The 19,294-nt window shown below is 35.5% G+C and overlaps 1 protein-coding gene across 2 annotated transcripts in view; it reads right to left on the minus strand.

The window, feature by feature from the left end:
- Window positions 1-19,294, minus strand: part of LOC113238303 (malignant T-cell-amplified sequence 1 homolog) — a 107,449-nt gene that overhangs the window by 1,947 nt on the left and 86,208 nt on the right. For both annotated transcript variants that reach the window (XM_026475141.1, XM_026475148.1), the window contains exons 2-3: window positions 10,472-10,624; window positions 6,399-6,499 (exon numbers count right to left, since the gene is read on the minus strand). In XM_026475141.1, coding sequence (XP_026330926.1) covers window positions 6,399-6,499; window positions 10,472-10,624 — 254 coding nt within the window. The remainder of the gene's footprint in view (window positions 1-6,398; window positions 6,500-10,471; window positions 10,625-19,294) is intronic.

Consider the following 19,294-nt stretch of genomic DNA (forward strand, 5'->3'; position numbering starts at 1 on the left):
TGACATTTTAACCTCACATGTAACCTTGGGGGAATAGATTAACCTTTGCAAGGTCAAGGTTTGTGTGGCAGTTAATGGAGAGTAACTTTTCACTACGTTTATCGTATATAAAAGATGTTCCACGGTTACTTAAATGTTTTGGAAAGTGTTTATGAGGTGGATGTGGCCTAAGAACGGGCTTTAAATAAAAGAAAAGCATAAAAAGACGATCACATTTAACATGTCTGAGGAGAAATTCCGCAAACGATATACCATTTGTCCACGGAATTCATTTCAGGATTGGTGGAAGAACTATGCCTACATATTCTCGTTAAAGGACGGTCTGTTGCATTGGATGTGGAGACAAAGGTAAGGGTTAAGTGGAATCCGATAGTTCTCAGTTTTGCATAATAACCAAAATGTCTATGCTGTGTAAATCATTATTAATTTTGTTACAGATTTTAATAGCTCGTATTGTTTTTACGACTGGGGCGTACCTGTGACCCTCAATGGCAAGTGCTTATCACCCGTTCCCAAGCCAGTGTCAGAAAGGCACAAGCGGTAGCTGCTTCAAATAAACCAGTTATTATGAATAAATATGCAGCTTTCCTAAAAGGCATGCCGAAAGAGATGGTATTAAAAGGCGGTGAGAAAATAAGCTTTACAATGTACATCATATTTATTAGTTCTTGTCTTATTTCCTGTTATTATTATCAAATAAAAATTACAGATATAGGTAAAATATGTATAGTTGTATAAAAATATATTACAAGGTTACAATTTATCTCTTTTAACACTTGACTTTATACAACATATCGTCCCCTTACAGTGAAGCCTCACATATGCATTTTCAGTTTGTTTTTACTGATTTTTGTTGAATAAAAATTAATAATGTAATAATATAGTATCTAAAAGAGGTATAATTTAAGTAATTAAAATGCTAACTACACACATTATTGCATTTACTATACTTCACACCATATTTTTATCTTCATCCTAAAAAATTACATAGAAATATGTGGTATTCATTCTAAGATGACGATGTATACCTATTGTAATTGTTTATTATCTTAATATCTAAATTGATGTATACTTTTAAGAGGTTGAAATAAAAAAAAGAGTGTATTTTTAGTTTATTTATTGCCTCAATCTACCCCAAATCATCCTTCATTTCCAGAGCGAGCTTGCTTTTGATTCTTCAAAGAAGTCTGAAACAAAAATATGTATATAGTAAGATTGGAGACCTAAATTTAAGACTGTGCCATACCTCTCATGAGAGTAGTGACAGATAAAGCAGGATGGGTATTTATGTACATACAGTATGAAGCCAACATAAACGCCAGAATGTTTAGGGGCCTTTTCAAATTACATTTAAAAAAATGTTTATATTAGACCTTCGTTCCTTACGCTCTTTCAGATTTCCACAATTGAACATATCATCAGCAGGAATTAAGAAAACATGTTGAAAACAAACCTGTCATTCTTGTTAAATAGTCTATCAAAAAGGTTAACTGCAGGCACCAACTCGGTAATTGCTTTGCAAATGGCAGCTACGGATTGGGCATGCAGATCATCTGCTTTGGCAGAAATAATAGCTGCCTCAGCCTGCACCCTGCCAGCATTCACTTGCTGCAAGAATGCTTTGCATGCTCGCTGCTCCTCAGTGCATAAGAATTCTACCCGGCTCTGCGCCAACGCTCATCAGCTCGCTGTCAACGAAATAATAGATGTGATGGAATAAAGAGTGGGAAAGAATTTGCTCAAATTGAAAGTTACTTTGTTTTTTAATTAATAATAAAGAGTGAGAAAGTTACTTTGTTATTGAATTGTATGTTTGAAGTTATTTTGTGCTAGAGTTGGTGTCCTTTAGGAAGGTTGGTAGGGCCTCTGCCGCAGTCGATGTGGCGTAGATTCTCACCCTGCTTTTCATACCATTCCATACCTAAATAACAATAATAACATCGCATATTATAGTGATATGAGTTCTGGTACAATAACGGTGAGTGATCCACTCACTGTATCCTATTACCTCGCATTATAGCTCACCTTTTGGGATCTATTGCGGGGCCACAAAATAGCCACACACTCGCACCAAAGGCGTGCTGATAACACGCGCGAACAACGCCGAGCGAAGTCATTTTCAAGCCAAATCTCTGTGCGATTCGAACTCCAGCAAAGATGGAGCTGGCTTACAGTGGTCGCTCGCCGTCCGACCGCATCCACACTGGCTGAAATACGAGCATCATTATTAATTCTACATTGCTAACATTTCGAAATTAATAGTAGTTAGCGTACCTATTTGATTGTATAAAAAGATACTATTTTATTAAATAGAATATTAAAAAAGGAAAACAATGTGTAGGTACTTGCCTCTGCGTGTTTTATCTACAACAACAACACACTAAATTCAATTAATTTGGTTCAAATCACAACACATATGTTTGTTTACAATAGAATTTAATGACATTTCTTTTACACACTTTTTTAAATCGCTCTTTTATAGACTTGAATTCGTAGATATTGACATTTCAGTGCGTTTTACGGTAAAATTTAGTCGGTTTTAGGAAGTCAAGGCACGTCTCTTAAAATTTAATACGAGGTTATAGTTTGAGGTTAATTTGAGGTTTAGGTTCATTAAAACTGATAGCGCGATTGCATTTTGTGCGTCGGTAGAACCATTAATTAACCAAAACCATAACCTCAAATGTTGTAAGGTTAAACCTTGCGAAAATAGCGCGATTGGCCCCCTGGACGACCTCTTTCACAATTAGCTCAGCTGCTAATAAATTTCACCCATGGTAATATAACAATAACATTCCAATTTTCAAAATAAACGTTAAAAAGCGTTTATACAGTGGAAATATTTACATAACCATGCTTCGACAGTTGTTGTGCAAATTAAATAACTTTTTATATTTTTTTTTTATAAAAGTTCGCGGAATTACATCTATTTGCCAACTTTTATTGAAATCGGTTACCGGAAAGTGCGAGAAAATGGATTCATTCCCTAGTTTGCCTAAGAGGTGGAATATTTTCTTAAAATTTAAATGGGACCAATATTGAGGTATCCTCTTTCCAACAAAAAAGAATTATCAAAATCGTTTCACAAATGACGGAGAAGTCGCATAACAACACACACAAAAAAATACAGTAAAAAAAAACCTCCTTTTTGAAGTGGGTTAAAAAGACCTTTGTACAAGACTAGAATTATGTCCCCATTTATTGTCATGAGAAAAGTACCTCTACCATGAGACTACAGTGAGAGTTCTCGTTAGCGACCACGTAAAATATTTAGTAACAAAATGTTGTTTCTTCTTGTGACCGCTAGAGGCGCTGTATAATTTGCCATACAAAATTGTGAAGTAATTTACGCGATAGCTAGCGACAAGTGTCTCGTGGTAGAGGCACTGAGGGCCTATGTACAAATCGTGGACACATCAATTCTATTTTCTGATTCAAATGTTTCAGTAACTTTGATCATAAGCCAAGCCTCGGAGCCAAGTTCTGTATAACGAACAAGTAGGTCTGTCGGCTTTAAAAGAGTTAGTCATGCTTAGGCTGCTACTAGACAAAGATGTTACACACTGATGTTGTAGTTTATCACTGTATTTAGAACATTTGAAGAGACCAGGGAAAGAATTATCAAAGTCATTTAAAACACGTTTTGTGTTAATACCGCCATTCAGTTCGGTATCAGCATATTTTGCCTAAATCAGAAAAAGAATAATAAGGTTCAATGTCGTGAAAAATAAACATTTACTTTCAGTCGTAAAAATGCTCATGACTAAAAGGTAGAAAAGTTAAAAATAATTTAGAAATGTTTTTAGTTAAAATGGAATACATAGCGTTATTTACATTTATGTCAGCTTTGGCTTTATTTCGGGTAGTATTTATGCGTGTCGTTACACCAATATTTAAAAGATCCACAAATTTGAAATTATATTTTACCGAAATTCTCCTCAAGTAACTTTGATCATTTTTTCCGTCGACTCTTCATTTATTATTAAGGAAATAAACATATCACTATCGAAATACTCAATTTTAATTTGTCAACAAATTCACGTACGTAATCCCCAATGGTAGGCGCTGTATATTAGCTTAAGTGAAGCTAGTAGAGAGGCGGTGTTCCTACAAAGATTGCTTTTATTTTTTATATATTTATTAATCAACAAATTAAACAACAAACAAATTAATGTTCATCAACAATTGTTACAACAACATTATAAGTGGTTTCTATGGCAGGGCTAAGTACTATACTGATTGAACAATTTAGTGAACACAATTAAGTAGTCCGTGATAGATATGTACTCGATTCGTATTTATGGATACATTTCGATACTCAAAAAGTAACAAAAATAAATAAGCATAAAGTGTAATACTAGTAACAATCTGTGCCTAAAGCTTGTATTAAGTTAAAAAAAAGAAAGAATAATCTCAGTACAGAGTACTAAAAAAACTGACCTTAAAAGTCATTCATCCCCTAGTTCGCCACTCTAAGAGGTGGATATTTTATTAAAATTTAAATAGGACCACCACTGATGTACCCTTTTTCCAACAAAAAAGAATCATCAAAGTCGGTTCACAAATGCTGTGAGTTATCGCGTAATATACATACAAAAAAATCACATAGTCGAATTGAGAACCTCCTCTTTTTTTGAAGTCGGTTAAAAATAACTGCCTCCGTGGCCGAACGGTTACCATGCCGGACTGCCACGCAGAGGTCCCAGGTTCGATTCCCGGGCCGGGAGAAATATTTGTATGGCCTACAATTATTTCTCTCGTGAGTTTGGGTGTAATTTGTGGTTGTCTATGTGTGTGTCCATGGCACCCGCGACACAGGGTTTCCCTAGTGCGGGGCTATGTTGAGTGTGTGCGTTATTTATTTTATTTTTAAATAGGTCACGATGACATGATAGACTTACGGAATTTAAACAATGAATCATGAAATATATCTAGATTTCGAGATTAATATTCATGCTAAGATGATTATAGTATAAGCTGCATATTGTTAAAGGAATTACTAATGTTCCGGACTTGCAAATTTGTACTATATTGTAACAATCAATCTGCTAAGCAGCTTGCTCTTGGTAAAGTGCATCACAAAAGGGGCAAACATATTGAAGTTAGATATCATTATGTTAGAGATATGGTAGATCGATTCAATATTGAAATTTCCTACATTCCTGTTGAAGTAATAAAATGGTAGTTGATGTTTTTACCAAGCCTAGTGGTGTTGAGTAGGACATGAAATTAAAGTGAGTTTGAGGGAGTATCTCATTTAAAAAATTAGGGGCGGTACAATGTCCTACTTCAAATGAGGTGAGGTGGTGGTAAGAATGTTTGCACCTACGTCAATGACCCAACAGACGAGGAATATTAAGCTCATTTTATTACTTGATGGTATCAATCAATTGGATAACTTAAGTGTTATGATACAGTATAAATAAATGCAAAAAAAAGCGAATGGTATAAACGAGTTGCCTCGTGTATGAGTAACTCTACACTAAAGCCTAGTAATTAATAAAAAAAAAACAGGCAACTTGGCGTGATGGACTGATGATGCCCAAGTTATGTGGGGTTGTTAGAATATAACGCTGGCCGTTACCATTTTAAATGTCAAATGACTGTCGTCCTCGCTAGCGCTTGCTTTGTTTTTCAGGAAAACATATCAGGGTTTAGACATAAATGATTATCGTTTTTAACACTGTTATTCACTCTATTGTATTCTCAATTCGTCTGTATGTTTTTTTTTGTATGTATGTTACTCGATAACTCCGCCATTTGGTGAACCTTTATTGTATGTATGTATTGATCATTCTTTTTTTGTTGGCAAGAGGGTACCTCAGAAGTGGTCCCATTTAAATTTGAAGAAAATATTCCACCTCTCAGTGTGGTAAACTAGGGGATGAATCACTTTTGAGGTCGGTTTTTTTAACCGGGGGTTAGGTTATATAAATAATTAAAAATGTTATGTCATTAGTCATTACAAAAGAAAATATTTTAATATTGTCCAAATGATATAAATCGGGCGCAAAAAAGTTTACCAATCGTGTTTTTGTTTTACCACTCTCAAGCAATCATTACTTTTTGCCGTTACTATTAAAGATCAAATTGTTTCAGACACAAAAATAATCATATATTCTCTTAAGAACATCAATTGCTACTTTGATTCTCTGACTATCGTTCATATCGACTGCAGCTGAAGCTTGCACTTGAAGTCTCGACTGCCTGCATTAATTGTAGACATGTAGTCTATCTGTAGGCATCCTTAAAATCTAAGTGGGGTGCCAACTTCAATTATAATTACTAGAAAGTTTACTAACAGAAGTATACCTATAACAATCGTGTCAATCTGCGAATCTACATGATCATACCAATCTATTTGTTTAAAAGTGTCTAAACCAGAATTATTATCTTACATTTATGTAACAATCGCAGTGTAGGCATCCAGGGTCCTTCGCGTTGACGGAAGAACAACAGTTCGCCTGCGCTGTTCACCATGATCTCAATGTGGTCGTGACTGAAAATAAGGTAATGAAACCATGTTATTAATTATTATTATCCTTGAGTATATAGCACATGTTGCAAACTAAGGACTCTTACACATAAAGAACCTCAGTGGTCCCATTTAAAGAACAAAATATTCCGCCTCTAAGGGTGCCAAATTGGAGGATGACTCCAGTTTATTGGAATTCGCCCACTTTCTGTTAACTGATTTCAATAAAGCTTGGCAAATAAATGTAATTCCACAAACTTTTGAGGACGGTTTTTAATTAAAAAAAAGTTATAATTTGAAATAAACTGTAAGGGGCTTGAAATGTTGATGTGTTTGAAACATAACTATTCTCGATTTAAATTCCGAAAAAAATAGTCTCATTTCCAACAATAAGCGATTTTCAGTAACTTCATCATCTGTTTTTAACTTCATCGATCCGTTAACTTGAATGTTAAGAAAGTAACCAACCCGGTGTCACCAACTAACCACCTGCTTAGTTAATCTAAAAAAAAGCAGGTTCCTTTGTTAAAAACTTTTTGCATAAATCTTTTTTTCCAATCTTCTCCTTTATCTTCAAATTATTGCAATTCAATTTAGCTCTCTTCCATAATGCGACGCAGTATTCGATCGGACTTCCTCATTCAGGCATTGCCACCGCCCTCAGGACGGTCTATCTATTCTAAGTTTCTCCAAAATATATATTATAAATGCAAAAGTAATTTGGCTTTGTTGCGTTTTCACACCTGAACCGCTGAACCAAATTTAATGAATTTTGGTATATCTCTACACCAAAATTGAGACGGGACCATTGACTTACAAATAAATGGACGACGGGTCTAATACAAAAACCACGAAAAAAATGTCCCAAGTCAACCTATTCGAAATTTAAATTGTAATGTCATCGCAGTATCGCGCTGTCAGTCGAACAAATGAAGACTAAAGCGGAGTTTGGCGCTCTGTATACGATTTTAGCGCCTTACAAGTGCGGACACTTTTTAGCGCGGACCCGACGTCCATATAATTGTAAGTCAATGGACGGGACCTATGAAAAGAACATAGGCTACTTATTGTCACAAAACTTAATTGTATAGGGGATGAATTTTATATAGAGAACCAATCATTTCGAGACGAAGTCAAGAGGACCAGCTAGCTATATAACTGTGTATGTATATTTTGCTAATGCATGCTCAGTGGTAGTTAGAACTTGTGCAATTTCCGGCCCGACCCAAATAAACAGGTCAGTGACCTACCGACAGCTAATGACGCAACCTTTTATAAGGAACAAACATAGCAAATTATATAATGCAATGACATCCTAACTTAAATTACAAAAGCGAAAGTATGTCAAAACGCGCGTGTACAAAATCAGTAAAAAAAAATCACCTTACTTGCTCAGGTAATAAGGTTTCACTTCGTATAATGGTAGATGGTCCCTCAGCGCCCTAATCATTTTTACTTGAAGGTCAGACTAACTTTCAGTGTGAAATGTCAAATACTATACTTATTCGAACACCATTAAGGGACTTGGAAACATAAGATGGGGACCTATAGGTTTTTTCGAACTTTGAAACAGGTAGATTTTTTTATGATATCTACAAGTGACGGTACGAACAAGTCGTGCCGTGCCGCTCAGAGCTTTAAATAGCAAGTATCGAAGGGGCACTGCCACTGCGCCCTTCACCCTGAGACATAAGTTGACAAGTCCCATATTGGTAGCGCGGAAGTTTGCGGAAAAACCACCGGAACAACATGAGGTGAGTTCCGGGGTATGGAGACCCTAGTGAGGAAGGTCCCTATAGGGTCTGACGGCGGTGGACTGTAATGAATTAGCGGGAGAGGAGAAAGCGACACGCCTTACTTTTATTTCCGAAAGGGGTTCTCTTCTTCTCAAATGAAAGTTCGCAAGTGACATAACTTTAAATATTAATATCCTTTTTCGTTAGCCTTTTCTCCTTTTTTTGTGTATATTTGGCTTCTCTCCCTTTATTTCTTTCTTCTTCTTTTAAATGTTATGGCTCCATCGAAATAAATTTTATTTTTCATCTGTCAATGTCTTCTATTAATTTTATTCATCTAATTAATTTGGTAGGCGTGCGCGAAGGTCACGGGGAAAGTTTGACACAAAGAAGATTTTGTATGAAAAATATGTGCGAGAGGGATGCGTGTATGAAGATGAATGAGGAAGACGATAACACATACGCCTGTAATTTCTTCCAAACCGGAACGCAGTAATGCACCCTTAGGTACATCATTACTTACCTTTTTTAAATTTATTTACTCATAATACACAGAATACTTAATCTATACTTATCAGTAAGACTCCTTTCAATTACCCTTTAAAGGTTTATGCGAAGGGAGAACGCATCGCTTTTGTTACGATTTTACATAGCCAAGTAATACTTTTTTTGTTTGCATTTCCTAACATTCATTAACATATCTACACGGACCTGCACAGGTATCTTATTTAGAATGTCAGGCAATATGTGCTCCACGATCCTCATACCGTATGCGTTAGTACTTCTAGGCAGTTGATACGTAGTGTAGTCTAGGCTCTACTCTATGAGTAGAATCACTGGCTGAGTGAATATAGTTTTGTATTTAGAATGTGTTTGAAAAAATGAAATAAAAAGAATAGAACATCTGGAGAGTTCGAAATGTAACCTGAATTAGAAAATATGTGAAAAAGTACAATAAACCAAGTTTTGAAGATTATCCCAGTTTATATTCACAAAAGTACCTCTCGCTATGCATCCTAAGCTACGCCCCAGCTTACAGTAGGTAGCTACATTAAGGTAGGTAATCGATTTTGCCTACTCATTTTTGTTAAGACACTAATATTTTCGCATTTGTCTAATATTAGTAACAGGTTTGATATGTCAAATTGGATGAACTCTTACACAAAGAACTCTACAAGTACTAAAACTTCTGCTTTCAAAGTGTATATACGTATAGGATATGAAATTTGAACGACAAACTGATTTTCAAGTTAAACTTTTAGGCCTCCGTAGGGTAGGTACGTGTAATAGTGGAAGCTACAGTGGAAAAGACTTGGGTATCACTAACTGGAACTTGGTTATTGGCAACAATGCAATGTATAAATTGTAGATTACGAATGCGAAATCGTACATAAGTGGGTTATAGTCACAACAGTCCCACATTGCATCAATCGGTCAACATGATCATCAACATTCCACTGCTGGGCACGGGTCTCTTTAAAGGTGGATTTAAGTCTTTATTATGATACCAAATGACGAGACGATCAAGGCGTCCGCCTGGTGGTAGGCGTCGCGCCTTTCCCTAACAGTTACAGCCACTAAAAGCTTTAAATCACAAAGATCTGAGTGGCACTATTAGTGCGCCCGTCATAAGCTGACAAATCCCATGTGTCTGTAATTTCACCAGAATAATTTTTACCCTTCAAAGTCGGAACGTGGTAATACTCACATTATTCCTTGGCGGCAGAAATAGTAAAGGTAACAGTACTTCCCTGGACGAGCTCTTTCACAAGGAGCCTACTGTCGTAGTCGCCCAAGCAGGCTTAATGCAGTTTGGGGATTTTATACTTTTGTGGAACTTCTTCAACATAGATAGACAACCCGTTTATTTGCTGAATCACAGCACATTACAAACAAGCTCATGACTTAGGTACAATGGTAATCATAAAGATAAAGACTAGTCTAGGTGTCCGTGGGTATTTATGGTCTGGAGTGTTATGTTGTGTCAGGTGTAGAGTTGAGTGTATTGTGTCAGGAAAAAGGGCCCGACTCAGGATTATGCCGCAGTTCATTCGAACTACGGTTCAATAGGTATATAGTTTACGATAATATAGGTTCAAGTCAGTAATAATTAACTGCACTAGTATATATATCGATATAGATTCTAAAAAAACTTAATAGTGCATGCCTGCCGGTGGAAATCGAATCCAGGAGTTCCTAGACCAGAAGTGAATCCTTTTATGAACTAAGTTATCATTGCAATATTATTTTATATTCTTACCATTTTACAATCCTAAAAGTGTCTTTCTTGGGCAGGACCTGGTCGATGTAATTCTCCAGGTGAGGGTAAAGCTCTAACAAACGCGCCCTGATGCCCTTTTGCACTGAAGATTTCAGCTGCTGAACTCCTGATATGCTCTCCTTTTCATCGAATCTAGAAATTAATAACAAACATAGTGAATTCGCTAGATTTTACAACATCCGCACGAAGTTAGTCTATTTACCATTTAATTTAAAAAGTGATCTGGTAAATAAAATTATCCTCCTAAGACCCAGAAAAAAATACAATTGGAAAAGCTCTAAACGGTAATTATATGGTCATTTAGATATACTAAATATATACACTAATAATAATAATAATAATGCACCCACTCATAACCCCGCACTAGGGAAACCCTGTATCGCGGGTGCCATGGACACACACACATATACAACCACAAATTACACCCAAACTCACGAGAAATATAAATGTAGGTCATACAAATATTTCTCCCAGCCCGGAATCGAACCCGGGACCTCTGCGTGGTAGTCCAGCATTGTAACCATTCGACCACAGAGGCAGTTATAATATAATTACATGCTTCACGCCCAAACATGAAATGCCCTCAGTTTTGTATGAAAAACGTATTTTTACATACCATATGGTCATGTATTATATTATATTGTTATTAATTTTTTATGCTATCAAGCGATGGGACATGCGTCTGATAGTAAGCGACACGCCTATCCATAACAGTTGCAGTGCCACTCAGTTTTAAATCTAGATCTGAGACATAAGTTGACAAGTCCCATTTCCGTGTAATTTCACCAGCACCATCGCCCTTAAAAACCGGAACGCAGTAATGCTCACATCACTGCTTGGCGGCAGAAATGGATAAGGTGGCAATACTTCCCTGGACAAGCTCTTTCACAGCCGGACTGCGTCGTGGTGAATGTGCACCGACCCCACGGCGCCGACTCAACCGGCGGGAGGTAAACCCGGGGGGGTTTTAGTGGGGTAGGCCCTCCAGTCTGGAGGGAGAGTCCCCACAAAACCCCTGAGTCTCCCTGGGCTCAGGGGTAATCTATAAAGACCCCCCCCCCCGTAACCAAAAATAGGTACTCTCGACAGAACGTCACTACATACCACGGTTGGTACGAGAAGCCATCGAGATCACGAAGTACAAAACATTTAACCGTGATGATGGTTTTAAACCATCCAGTGCATGGAATCCGGTCCTTAGTGCGTGCAGTAATAAAAACAAAAACATCTCGAGTTCAGTTTCGCATGTGGATAAAGTGAGTGTGGTTTGTGTGAAAAAAGTGAGTGATTATGGTAACGCCACAACAAATCGCGATGAAGGTAGTCGTCGACAGCGCAAGAGGGTAGACAGATACGTTTGCTCTTAAAGGTGTCATCTGCCGCCGTCCAGTCAACCCGTGACCATGGAGCGTGCAACCATTCCGATATATCGGGAAAATAAAAAGAAGTCATACCGTGGTAAGAAACCTGATATTAGTGATAATCATTTAGTGAATAACCACAAAAGTCTTAAAATCTACATACTAAAATTTTCATTTTATTATAATATACATACCTACCTACACTAGACGTTTAGGTGATCATAGGAATAATATTACGTACATTTCCATGCATACAGGGCCTTAGGAAGTTGTGAAAAGCACACCAACCAAAAGACAGTCAGATTTTGTAGAAAATGTCCACCGGCGCTTATAAACATTTGCGGTAAGATTTTTCCGAAATATACATATAATGTCATCACTATGGAATTAACTGTATGTGTAAAATAGTACAGGTAATATCAATATTAGGTCTCAAATGTTTAAATAACTTTGAGGTAATATAAACATCCATATTCCACTAAAAACAAAAAAAAGCTAAGAACAAACAAGTTGATCCAACGGCTGCGAATGAAATCTAAGTTAGTATCAACTTTAACTAAAGTTACAAGACTTTCCTACAGAATATAAAACAGTAGTGACATTTTGCAAATGAACGGTATTGTACCCATCTATTGGTATGTAATTTGCAAATATCTTATAATCCTTTGTGTGGGAAGCCTTTTGCTGTAAAAAAAATATATGCGAAAAAAGAAAAATTCTTGCCTGCTTACTACAAAATCGCTAAAATGATTCATAATTCATGTATTTGTGAAAACACAGGTTGTATAAAAGTTGACATGTGCAAAGTAAGTATTTTATTTAACATATTACTAATTAAGCATATTTTTAATGAAAACTGGTGACAGACTTTTTTGATGACAGAGATTTGATGTTTGAAATACATATTGTAGACGATAAATGTACAAATGTTTATTTACAACGACCAATCTCTAGAGTTTCTTGCTCATTCTTCTTACGCCTGAGCAGTACTCTGTCTTACGAATGAGTAGTAGAGTTTAATCAATATGGCGATTTCAAGTGTAATTTGTTTATCAATGAAATTACGAGTATTTGAATTTGACTTTGAAAGTAAAGTTTCACAGTGTTCGGCCAAACATTAGACATACAAACCCATTGAAGCCACGTGAATAGAACAAAACCAGGTGTAATATTTTTTTTTAATAATATCACATCTGCGTGTACAAATTGGATTTAATAAATTTTAATCGATGATAGTAATAAGTGTTAATTTTAATGACATGTTTTATACTTTTATCTTATAAACAAATGACAAGTCTGTGAAAAATATTCGAGTTAAAAACTGAAATGAAAGCTGAAGGCTCTTAAACCGTACAAATGAGCTAAGTAGCATGTCGGGGGGGCGCCCAGTAGACACCGATGTCGCGTCGGCTCAGGACATAACTGGAGACTTCCGCTCAAAGGGTCTTCTTTGGAGCGAATCAGCGTGAAATGTTCCCGATAGCGCGAAAACACTGAACGGGCTTTGCGTACGAGTATAGGTACGTTGGCGAGGACGCTTATTCTGTGTGAAACGTATTTGAGTAGCGATGTAGTCCACTGGTCTTACCAGTGTGGAGGGGGCCCTTTTTTCTACTCTTTACAGTACATATATTAATAAAATTAACAAAATGTATGCTTGTTTGAGAATACAGCTTATGCCATCTAGCGGTCCATTATTGAACTTAGAATGGAAGTTCTCTATGTTCTATTCAATTTCGTCCTCGACATACGTTTTTCGAATTATGTACTTTATAAATAACTAATCAATCGCCCAACTCCGTCTCTACATTTAAGATTCTATTTATTTACTTATTTATTAAAGAAAATTAACGATACAATTAAAATATACGTACTATAAGTATATTTCTATATACTTAAAATTAACTCATAATAATAACAACTAAGTAAGTTTCTAAGCAAACAGAAGTAATCTAGAGTTTGACGACGAGATTATGATTACAGTATTTTTGCGCATGAGCGTTAAAAGTAGCCAGATATTCCGACTTAAATATCTCGTCAACTGTTTCATCTTATTTTATGAAATTAAGATTCTGATAAAGTTTTTAATTAGATAAACAAAATTACTAGAGTCAACGTTTAATTGATTATGAATGAAGCACGCATCCTCGCTACGTATATCATCAAACAATGTACCTACTTAATTAAGGTAAACCACACGTAATAAAAACCTAAACAAAACGAGGAAAATTGACTTAAGTACATAAGCAATACAAATTAATCAGAATAATGAGTTCTAGAGAATTTCTATAACAGTCTCGTTATTATAAAGCGAGTTACCAGGAGTGTAATGTTAATCTTTGGACTCGTTATTTTACAAATAAACATCCCTATTGCAATGTAAAGATAATATCGGCTTAGATTGTATTTAGAACCCTTTCCAGTCACGTGAAATTGCTAAGCGCTAAGTCACTTATTGCAATACAACACCGTACATTTCAAGGGCTTCTACGAGTACATAATCATGTGTATCCTCCACGAAACACGTGAAACATGTACAGGGTCAGGTCGGGGAAGAGGGACTGAGATTAGCATTATAGCGTCTCAGTCGATAAAAAAGATAAACAAATTAGTTTAAACGATTTTGAACAGATGTCGCTACGACTCTTCAAATCCAAAAGGAGGAAAAACAAAGACAGTTGTGAAATTTTGAGAACACGAAATAACAATGACTGTTCTTCTTGCTCCATTTTTTGGGGGAAAATAAGAAACGTTAGCACAATTTGACGTATTCGGCAAATATATCGTACCTAATTGAATGTAGCGTATGATTTTTAAAACAATCTGATAACCAACGGTAAGTTTAGTGTACTTCATAATTCTAACAAGGCTTTATTTGTTCTTCTTAGAGCTCAAAAAATTACGCTCAAAATAAAGTAAGTATGTTCCTATTACCCCACCTGACTACCCATACTTTATGGGACGGTGTTCGTGTAGGTTCAAACTACGTAAAGAACGTGAAGTTAAAAAAAGTACAATTAAAAAAAGAAAATAAATCTTATTATTCATTATTATAACATATTATACGTTTGATTAGTGGTTTATGCATCTTTATTCAACATATACGTATACGAACATGCTGAAAACAAATGTACAAATAACTTTTATGATTTTTTAAATATGCCAAACAAAACTAATGTTTATCGCAAAGCGTGTTAAACGAATGAATTATGAACAAAACCAAAATAATGCCCTTGCAACAACGCAATATCGATATGCCTGGATATTTATGTAGCGATCCACATATAAAGATATCTATGCCATTATGTGGAGTTAATTTTTTTTCATGATGTCAAGGGACGAGACGAACAAGTCGCACGCATGGTGGTAAATTTTTTCATGATGTCAAGTGAAGGGACGAGCAAGTCCTGCGCATGGTGGTAAACGACACGTCTATATTTATAACCTGTGACGATGCGACCTCCTCCATCATCATCCCACCTTTTTATTACCTTTTCTCTGGTTCCTGGCCACTAATTTTTCAATTCTGAATCGTTCTTTGATGCTTTTGCCTCGTCATTCTCACTTTGTTTCGTTCCGTTGTCACTCTCTACCTAATGTCTGAAGCGAGCACTCCTGCTCGTGTTCACCAGAAATTCTGATCTGTTTTACCAGTTTGCAATTAAAATCATGTAACCTAACTAATATTTGTAGAAAATACGGCCCTTTTAGTGTAAGTTCTTTACTGTTTCACATATGATTCGTAGAATTTAAGTAGGGAGTGTTTTTGATATTCCATCTGTGTTTTATACTATTTTTCTTGTTACAGCCTTCTTTTACCTTTTTCTTCTACCTTATCATACAATAAATTTGAAGTGAAGACGAGCAGGAGTGCTCGCTTCAGACATTAGGGTAGATAGTGACGATGGAACGACACAAAGTGGGAATGACGAGGCAAAAGAATTAAAGAACGATTCAAAATTCAAAAATAAGTGGCCAGGGACCAGAGAAAAGGTGATAAAAAGGTGGGGTGACAACACATGGAGGAAGTCGCATCGTCACAAACCTTATATAACAGTTGGAACTTAAAACTTTAAATGTAAAGATATGTGCACGAAAGGAACCTCCCCGCACGTCGTACCATTCCTTTCCTGTAAGGCTGGCGTATCTTGGGCAACAATCGGTGAATACCTTACGCCGATTGGCAAATCCTTTCACGACAATGGCAAGCATTTTAGTACACGCCATCGATACAATAAGAAGAAGATTGCAAAGATCTAAGGAACATGCCAAGGCATCCGTCACTCTGTGAAATAAAGTTGAGAAGTCCCATGTGGCTGTAGTTTCACCAAAACCAGAATGCAGTAATGCTTACGCTTACGTTACTACTTGGCGGCCGAAATAGGTTAGGTGGCAGTTCTTCCATGGACAAACTCCTTCCCAAGGAGCTCTACCAATACTAAATAAACAAATTGCACTAAATTAACATGTAGATATAAATAATAAAGTACAGACTACAAAGTTGCCTGTAACTCAAAAGCGACCATAGTATGGACTGGCACGTAATTATCTAGCCAAATCGACTGTTTCTTACCAACAATTTGAATTTCGGAATTCGATCAGAATTCCGCCATTTTGTAAGTTGATTGAGGCACGTGATACGATTCTCGCGTGTCAGTCGTGCCGCTCGTCCCCTTGTAAACGGATGTTCTAATAATAGGTATGTTGCCAGCGTAAAGGTAAAACTATAGGAAATGTTCCGTGACTGAAGTATAAATTCTTGTATGCACAAGTTTAAATTTTAATTGTCATCGATGGTTTATTTAACAAAACAAACCATAGTAGAAAAGATTTTGAATAAGTATTGAGTTATATACTCCCGGACACAAATCGAGCCACCTTGCATTAAAAATATTGTTATCACAGTTTTTCCTGGTTTTATAAATTCAAATTCTCAACAAGGGCTCATGGAAATGACATTTAGTATTCCAATTTCAAAATAGCTTAGTGATTTTCGATCAATCAAACATTGTTTAAGCTTAGGCCAATTAATACTGAAAATGCAGGGTAGCTCGATTTACGTGTCCGGGAGTGTAATAAGACCATATCTGCAAAATGACAACTTTTTAAGAGACGTTTAAAGATTGTATGTACGTACGAAATTAGTTGATATTTTTTTTATGTTACGTACCAAGGGATGGGACGAACAAGTCGTACGCCTGGCGGTAAGCGACAGGCCTGTCCATAACAGTTGTAATGCCGCTCAGAGCTTTTAAATCGCAAAGGTCTCCGTGAGACATAAGTTTACAAGTATCATGTGCCTGTAATTTCACCACCAAAACCGAAATACGATAATGTGACTACAATGCCCGCATTACTGTTTTGCGGCCGAAATAGGTATAATGGCAGTACTTCACTGGATGAACTTTTCACAGGGAGCTCTACTGCTACTAAATAATAATAATAATAAAAATATATGATCGAAATTAGTCGATAATTATTTTCCTTTTTTTGCTTAAATAGGAGAGTTGCAAAATTTCACAAATACATAATTTGTTTTATTATTGTGGCTTTATGTACATGTATTGTGACTTCATTATACCAATGTACAGCTAATAAAATAAATAATATATGAAGCGGACTGCATTAATGGGATTCAGGTGCTATTAAAGTATGAGCAAGACAGAGGAAATGCACTTACAGGTTATTTAAACAATGTACAGCTACGAATTAAACAGAAAAACAAACTAATAATCATAATAACAAAAAAAGGCGCCAAAAACAAGAAATTTCAAATTTAGAATTTCAATCCAAATCGCTAAAAAGACTACATAAAATATATATACAAAAACATTCGTAGCGAATGCTGTTTCGCAACAATATATAAAATGTATACTTAATATGAATTATAACATGGTAAGAAGATTTAGATGTAGAAAATGTCGTAGAAGGTCGAACAGTAGGCATTGTGCCGAGGACCCTGACAGGTCTCTAATTTAACTCGCGAAACTAATTCTTCACTAAATAGTAGACATATTAATAACAATGTGTAGATATTTCTAAGATTTTGCAGGAAAGTATACACTATTTGGTGTGCAATAAAAAAACTTCGAGGAAATGTGAACCTTTGGAATATATTATTGTGGAAATATTATAAATCAAACAAGTTTCAAAAAATTCTATTTAATTAAGCAAACTATTCATATCATGAAAAAGTTTTGCTATCCACCCATCAAATATACAAAAGTTATTGATAAATTCCGTTCGTTCTATATATTGTTTTAAAAAGACTTGTGACGAACGCCCTAAAGTAAACCGCACTGTATATGTACCTACTTAAAAGGCTTTTATTCATGCTCTTAATAATACAAAGGTCAACAATTAAAATTATACTGAGAACTCTACAGGGACACTTGTTTCGGCGGCAGACGGGGAACGGAATTGCGGATGAATCCAAGCTGTATTTAATTTTATGTTTAGAGCCTTATGTTCAGAAAAATGCGATGCGTTCAGTATAATTACAGACCATTGTCAATAAAATGCAGATAGAGAGTCACGTGAAGTTAAGTCCTATTAAAAAAAAAACAATTATTTCAGATGTCTATAACCCATATTCTTAAAGTATAAAATTTGTTAATCACTTTCAAATTAATCACTTTAGAAAATTCAAAATAAAAATAAGTAAAAATAACAAAAAAAAATTAAATTAAAAATTTAAACCGACTTCAAAAAAGGACAAGGTTCTCAATTAGACAATATTTTTTGATGCATGTTACGTGCTTACGCCGACGATGTGAACCGATTTCGATGATTCTTTTTTGTTGGAAAGGGGATACCTCAGTAGTGGTACCATTCAAATTTGAAGAAAATAATCCATCTCTAAGGGTGGCAACTTAGGGGATGAATAAGGTTTATTGGATTTCACATACTTTCCGTTAACGGATTTCAAATTTTGCAAATAGATGTTATTCCACAAACTTTTGAAGTCTATTTATCTCTTATAAAAAAAAAATGATTATAAATATTAATCTGTTTTTTTATACCGTACCAAAGCTTTCAGAACGTGATTTTGTGGCGTCAATTGATTCTGAGAGTAAGGATGGATGGTTCGGTAAAATTCGTAAAATGTGAAATGACGAATAATTAATTTATTTATTTATTTAGATACAATAACAGTTCGCAACCATGCACAATACTTAATATTAATTTAATACTACAACACTCTTTAGCTTGGTGCAGATGACAATTGTGCACAAAATTGAAATGAAACAGATTTAGTCAAATATTCTATTTAAAAATGAAAATGCTCGTTTATAAAATTAAAAGAAAAAAGGAGAAGTTTGAGCAAACCATAAATTAAAAATCTACAAAAAATAAGCAAAATGAACGCATCTTGGACATAGTTTTGAGACCCCATAAACACTATAAATGATTTTAAAGATTAGTGGAATATATCTACCTC

The sequence above is a fragment of the Hyposmocoma kahamanoa genome, unplaced genomic scaffold (genome assembly GCF_003589595.1).
Source record: "Hyposmocoma kahamanoa isolate Upper Pololo Valley unplaced genomic scaffold, ASM358959v1 103, whole genome shotgun sequence".
NCBI lineage: Eukaryota > Metazoa > Arthropoda > Insecta > Lepidoptera > Cosmopterigidae > Hyposmocoma > Hyposmocoma kahamanoa.